At 40.5% G+C, this 7,557-nt stretch overlaps 1 protein-coding gene across 1 annotated transcript; it reads left to right on the top strand.

Moving 5' to 3' along the window:
- On the top strand, window positions 520–3,082 carry LOC109724681 (G-type lectin S-receptor-like serine/threonine-protein kinase LECRK3). The gene has a single exon (XM_020253582.1). The coding sequence runs from the start codon at window positions 542–544 to the stop codon at window positions 2,993–2,995; it is 2,454 nt and encodes an 817-aa protein (XP_020109171.1). The 5' UTR covers window positions 520–541; the 3' UTR covers window positions 2,996–3,082.

Below are 7,557 nucleotides of genomic sequence, written 5' to 3'. Positions count from 1 at the left end.
ATACATTTTCATCAACTCCATTTTATCTAATAGCGTTTAATAGACTTCAATATCAAACTAAGCCTTAGTGGTTAGTACCTGAGATTTCAAATTTGAATTCTAATTGATTCACATTTTTAGATAAGTTTATTTTTAAAAGAAATAAACGAAATGGGTAACATACTATTTTCTCCTCAAAAAAAAAAAAGAAAAGAATGTATATTCTTTGATTATCATGTTGAAGCTGATTGATAAAATTCCGAGAGTCTAATCGCCAAAATTAAACGTTCGGTTATTTGTTAGCAAAAGAGATAAAGTTTAGGGTGTCTTGTGCATTTTTCCAGTTACGTCAACTTCACGCGTCAGTTGTTGTCAACTTCACGCGTCAGTTGTTCTCCACTACTTTTTGATTGTTGACTTCAAGTCAAAGTCGTCCCCGCAGCCCACGGCTAGTCAACGGTCAACAATGGGCTTAGCCTTCTATAATATCTTTCCAACACCCTACTCTCTCCACACCCAAGGAAGAGAAGAACCACCACCACCACCACCACCACCACTAAACATGGTTATGGATGCAACAAACCCTTCTCTTCTATTTCTCCTCCTCCTCCTCCTCCTCCTCCTTGACCGAGGGCTCTCATTAGTCGTGGCAGGATCTTATCAGAACCTGACTGTGGGCTCCAATCTCAGCTCGTCGGGGCCCAACTCCTCCATCTTCTCTCCATCCGGTGACTTTGCGTTCGGCTTCTGGCCCCTCGACACCGACTCCTCCCTTTTCCTTCTCGCCGTGTGGTTTAATAACACCTCACCGCAAGTTGTCGTTTGGTTCGCCACCAACAACACCAATCCGGTGCAGGTGCCAGCAAAGTCGACCCTCCACCTCACCCAGGCCGGCCAACTCTCACTTTTCGACTCGAACGGTCAGGAAGTCTGGAGCCGAGACGCAGCTAACGCGACCGGCGTTAGTCTCCTCGACTCCGGGAATCTCGTTCTCTATGATAGTAGCGGAGCTCTTCCGTGGCAAAGCTTTCAAAATCCAACCGACACGATCCTCCCCGGTCAGTCCTTGGGCGAGAACTCAGAACTTCGATCCAAATTGACCAGCTCCGACTTCTCCACGGGCCGGTTCGAGCTAGCAGTCCAAAGCGATGGCAATTTGGTCTTATACCCAATCGCCATTCCCACCGGCAACGTGTACAGAGCCTATTGGGCCTCCAATACCCAATACGACAAAAAATTACAACTCGTCTTCAACTCATCAGGCTCGCTCTATTACCAGGTCGAGAACAGCAGCCAGACCTCCCTCACCTCGGCTGCCATGTACTCTCCTACCGACTTCTACGAACGTGCCACATTGGATCCAGACGGCGCCTTACGCCTTTATGTCTACCCCAAAAACAACAACAATAATAGCGGGTCAACCAACACGTGGACTGTCGTCGGAATGCTGCCTGCCAACCCTTGCCAAAAGATCCAGGCTGACGGCGACGGCGGCGGTGGCGCCTGCGGGTTCAATGCATACTGCAACTTCGACGACGATCAGTCAATGCAGCTCAATTGTGAGTGCGTGTTAGGGTGCAAGTTCATCGATACAAATCGTACGTACTTAGGCTGCATACCAGATTTCACTGTGCAAAGCTGTGACGAGTACCAGAGCAACCAGTACATGTTCAATGAGATGCCGAACATGGATTGGCCGGGCAATAGCTATGAGCACTACACACCGACTGACGAAGACACCTGTCGTGCATTATGCCTAGCCGACTGCTTGTGCAGTGCGGCGGTCTTTCAGGGGGTGGACTGTTGGAAGATAAAGATGCCGTTAACCAACGGTGGGCAAGGGATGAGTGTAGGGGGGAAGGCTCTTATCAAAGTGCCCAAAACCAATGCTTCCTTTCCTGCCCACGGATCGCTGAATACGATAACTGTGGTGAAGAAGGATCGGAGCGCACTAATCCTCATCATCTCCGTCCTCCTCGGGAGCTCCGGATTTCTCAACATTCTCATCGTGATCGCCGCGGCTATCGTCTCCTTTTCCTTCTGCAACCGCACAAAAGATAAGAAGAATCAAATGGAGCAGACCATGCTGGGGTCGAACCTAAGAGTCTTCACATACAAAGAATTGGAAGAAGCCACCGACAACTTTCGAGAAGAGCTCGGCAGCGGAGGTTTCGGCGTAGTATACAAAGGGGCCTTAGCCGCGGAATTCCGCACGGCCATTGCCGTGAAGAAGCTGGATCGGGCGGCGGCCAAGGAATCCGAGCAGGAGTTCACGAACGAGGTGCGGTCGATCGCACAAACCCATCACAAAAATTTAGTCAAGCTACTCGGATTCTGCAACGAGGGCAACCATCGAATGCTGGTATACGAGCACATGAGCAATGGCTCGCTAACAAGCTTTCTTTTCGGATGCACCCGGCCCGAGTGGAACAAAAGGGCCCAGATAGTATTGGGGATAGCAAGAGGTCTTTTGTACTTGCATGAGGACTGTACTGCCCAGATCATTCATTGCGACATCAAGTCTCAGAACATACTGCTCGACGATAATTTCATCCCCAAGATATCAGACTTCGGGCTCGCGAAGCTCCTTCGCGCCGACCAGACTCGGACCAACACCGCCATCAGAGGAACCAAAGGGTACGTCGCACCCGAGTGGTTCAAGAACTCGGCGGTCACCGCGAAGGTCGATGTGTTCAGCTTCGGCGTCTTGTTGCTGGAGATCGTATGTTGCAGGAAGAATGTTCAGATGGAGGCAGCGACCGAGGAGGCAACGGTGCTTACGTATTGGGCTTACGATTGCTTTAAGGATGGCAGACTGGACCTCCTGGTGGACGGCGACGAGGAGGCGATGTTCGACATAAAGAGAGTGGAGAGATTTGTAATGGTAGCTATCTGGTGCATTCAGGAGGAGCCGTCGCTGAGGCCGTCGATGCGGAAAGTGGCTCAGATGCTCGAGGGCGCGGTCGCCGTCGCCGTTCCGCCTGATCCTTCTTCTTACATCAGTTCAATCGTGTAACTTCTTCGAAATGTACTTAACATGTCTACATTTCTATGCCATAGTTCTTGCAATTGTAACCCATTCATATATAGAGAAATATCAAACAATTCATCCTCCTTTCACATCGAACACCAAAGAACATATAATGAAATTACTTATAATTTCTCCACTATATTTAAAATCAAGTGATGCATAAAAGACTGTAGGGAGGAGAAAATGGGGAAACCCAAAATTGGGGACACCCAAACATTCTAGTATCATACTTAATTATAAAATATTAATTTTTAGGTCAAATTAGATAAATACAAGTTTTTAAATTTTATTTTTATATGACTAATCTGTGCAAATAGAAAATAAAATCAGCTAAGTTTTTTTTTTTTTTTTCCTCCGCTGATATTGTTTTTCCTCGAGGCCCTTGTTGCCTCACCTTTGTAGCCAAATTCATCCATTCAATGAATGAAGCAGGTAGCGTGCTACCTATTCTCAAAAAAAAAAAAAAAAAATTTAAGTTGTTGAGTTTTAAAATGATTTGTTAAAAAAATCATATTAAAATTAGAGAGCAGATTACACTCTTTTACTTTTTCTTTGGAGAAAAAAATCTATGCAGTTGTATATATGCTTAAGTTGTACTTTTCAATAAAAAGAGTAATTAGGCAGGAGAAGAAAATTAAAGAGATGAGAGAAAAAGAAAGAAAACAGAGAGTGAGAAAGGCAAGTGGCAAAGGGCTTGGTGGTTGGTACTCGAGACTCAAGTTCGAATCCTAGTTGATTCACATTTCTAGCTAAGTTTATTTCTAAATGAAATAAACGAAGCGGGGAGCGTGCTACCTATCTCTCAAAAAAAAAAAAACTATTATCCTTACTACAGTACAGATGTCATTATGTGATTACTGTTCCTCTCTTTGATGTTGAAGTGCTTTCTAGAATGCTAAATTATAAAAGAAATAAAACAAGGAAAAATTAAATACATACTTCTTCCTTCTTTTTTTTTTCAAGGAAATCAACTGTCCACATTCATGTACAGATGAAAATTTACCCTTGACAGTTCTATTCCTGGAGGTAGTGCGCATGATTCCATAATCATGATAGCCTGAAGGATGTACGTATGTTGGAATCCGATGAATTATACACTGCATAGGTGTAATGTGTTGTAGTTGCTTGGAAGATTAGGAGTCCAGAGAAAGTTTGTGCATGATCAGATAATTGCACTCTATAATTTGATTCTTTTTGTCCCATTGAGAAGTGTTGCTATCATAGTGTTTGGATTTTGATAATGATTGCTATTTTTTTTTTTTTTTTTTTTTTTGAGAGAGGAAGATAGCTTATTATCGCTTCATTCAATTGGGAGGTGAATTTAGCAATATAATGAGGCAAGAGGCCACAAGAGGGGAAAAAAAAAAAAAAAAAAGGGAAAAAAAAAGAGGAACACAACTANATCAATACAGTGCCCTTCTGTTTTCCCCTTTTTCATGGTTAATATTATTTAATTACATGATATTTCACATGACACCAAAATTATGTGTAACTAAATTTAACAATTATATTTTTTAAAAAAATTAAATTTTAGCAGACAATAATTTCTTGAGACGCAATCCTTTGAATATAACAACGTAAGAGAAAAATGTAGAAACACCCTTTAAACTTTAGCTTTTTATAAACAAGTATCAGAAATTTTAATTCAGCAATTAGACGCCCTACATTTTATCAAATAATCTAATAGGCCCTTCTCCTTAATTAAAGTTACTAATTACGCAACCATTCTAATCAAATGTGTTATATACAATATTATAAAATTTCAAAATACGAAAATAAATATTTTTTTTCTATCCTAATATTATATTAAAAAGAGAACAAAACTCAAAAGTAGACACATATTCCTCTTCTTCAATCCTCACATTTGTTTAATATTAAAATTAAAAGTGAAAAAAAAAAAGATTTTTCTAATTTTTTAAAGCTATATAAAATTATGTATAAGACATATGCGATCAAGACGATTGTAAAATTAATAATTTCAACTGAAGAGAGGAGTCTATTAAACTATTTGATAGAATTTAAAGAGTCTAATTAACTAAGGTTAAAAGACTATTTGGAAAAAAATTTAAAAAAACCTAACGTTTTAGGGCGCTCTTTGTACATTTTTCCAGTTACGTTAACTTCACCCTACAGGTGTTCACCACTACTTTTTAGATAGAGTAAATTGCACGTTTGGTCCTCAAACTATAGTTTATTACAATTTTGCGCTTCACTTTCCAGAATTGCTACAAATAAGTTCTATAATTTAATTTAGTTGACTAAATATTGATATATCGCTGATATAAATGTGATGTAGTAGTGTTGTGATTAATAATGTGCCAATAATTAATATAGCGTATAATTTTTACATTAATAATGTGTTAAAATTTAGTCAATTAAATTAGATTGTGGGATTTGAATATAACAATTCTGAAAATTTAAGCCAGAAACTATAATAAATTAAAATTTGAAGATTAAAGTGGAGTCCAGCTATGGTGCTTGTAAAAGCACCAAGCACTTGGTGTTTGTAAGTTTTTTACCATTAGATTTACTCTACGGATCATTTTCAACCATTAGATTATACTATTCAACCAACCACCCACTCAACCCTAGAAGGCCCACATCATTCTAACCGCATATCTCTTAATCCAATGGCTAAAAATCTACAAGCACCAATGTCTTGATACTTTTAAAAGCATAGGAGCTCAATTCGATTAAAGTGTCATATATCCCATAGTTCGAGGACCAAACGTTCAATTTATTCTTTTTTGAACCTTTCGTTGTAACTTTGATAGCGATCATGTACAAATTTGAGAAAGTTTACTACGTAGCAGCCACATTATATTATTTATATCTAATCAATCGCATCTCTTCCTTTAGAAAAAAAAAAAAAAAAGCAGGCCGGCTTGCATGCATAGGTAATTTAATTTAAAAAAGTTCAAAAGCTAACAACAAAAGAACACAAAAAAAAAAAAAAAAAAAAAAGTATAATAAAAATATATTTTAAAAAAAATTATAATGGGATGGATGAACCGCTGGGATGCAATTTAATTCGCTGGAGACATTACATCGTTAATGTGACTGTAACATTCTAGACTTTTTCTACAAGTTGATGCTCAAGAATTACTCGCAATACATTAAAAATGTGTGTAAATTACAATGATAAAGATAAGTCTTTGTGCTATTTTGGTATAGATTGCAACAAAAAAATAATAAAAAAAAGTCCTTGTGCAATCTTATTGGAGAGATTTGTGGCGAGCAATTCTTGGAGTTGCGATGATTATCCACGGCCGCAAGAGAATGACTCTCGGACGCTCCATTAACAGTTGTTATCTATTTTATCAAGATTTATTTGATTTATTCTACCGAAATAGTGTGATTTCAATTTATTCCGCATTATGTCTATCTGAACGACACACCAATATTAAGGCTTCGTTGGGGATTGCGGGAAGATTGCGTTACGTGTTGTGAGAAAGTACGTTGGAAAAATACCCTATTCGTATGTTGCGTTTCGCATATCGCGATAAATCGGTTATTATATATTTTCTACGGTTCCACCGGACAATGTAGAAGCATATCACTATATGCTTTTTCTCAACTCAATTTTATATAATAACGTTAGATAAGTCTCAATACCAAACTAAGTCTAAATCAATTAAATTGAATTGTAAGATTCGATTATAATAATTTAAAATATTCAAATTAAAAGCTGCCACTTTAAACCAAAGTGTACTTTAGCCGTTGAAATATTAAAGATAGGCAGGCAAGAATCAATACACCGCCGCGTCGTTTTTCTGTTTTATATAGTTAATATTAGGCCAATTTGCATAAAAAATCACAAGTTTTGAACTTTTGTAAATTTGGACCATTTTTTTCAATTTTACAGATTTGGACCGAATTTTCAAAAAATGAATCAAAATATCCTTATTCCTTTCTCTCTCTCTTTTTTTTTTCTCTCGTTCTTTTTTTCCCTCTCCGAAGAAGGAGGCGGAGGCAGGAACGGCGTGCCTCGCCTCTGCCCCTTACGCCCTCGCCCGCGTCCGCACACCACCCGCCCTCCTCGCCTTCGATCCCACCAAGGCTGCACTCACCGTCGCCCTTTGGGACGCCTATCCTCGCCTCTGCCCCATGTGCCCTCGCCCACGCCCGTTCACCCCCCGCTAACCTCCTCCACCGCCTCTGCAGCCCTCCATGACGGTAACAAGAACAACACCACATTCTCTTCCTTCGCCTTCGCCCTCCATCTCCACTGCAACAGATTTTTCACCCATCAAATCCACATATGGGAACCCGTGTCCTCACCACCGCCACCGACGATGAAGAGAAAGCGCTTCTCGGCACTGAGAAGATCGCTGGCGAAGGAGGGGGCACGCGGCCCACCGCTCCCACTGGACCGACGACGAGTGAGGTGGAGACAGAGAAGAGCGCGATGACGAGCGGCTACGAGCGCGGCCTCAGCGGGATCGGAGGCGAGGAGGCGAAGAGGGTGAGGGGTGCACAAGAGCATCTTTGGTCAAGTACTTTTGTTTGCTGCAAATAAAAAAAATTAACTAAAGGCCAAAAATTAG

The sequence above is a fragment of the Ananas comosus genome, linkage group 19 (assembly GCF_001540865.1).
Source record: "Ananas comosus cultivar F153 linkage group 19, ASM154086v1, whole genome shotgun sequence".
NCBI classification, from domain to species: Eukaryota; Viridiplantae; Streptophyta; class Magnoliopsida; order Poales; family Bromeliaceae; genus Ananas; species Ananas comosus.
Note: the sequence above shows the minus strand (reverse complement) of the source record. Positions and strands in the feature narration are given on the sequence as shown.

Excerpts from the sequence above, each read along its gene's own strand:
- LOC109724681 (XM_020253582.1), top strand. The coding sequence starts at position 542 with ATGGTTATGGATGCAACAAACCCTTCTCTTCTATTTCTCCTCCTCCTC.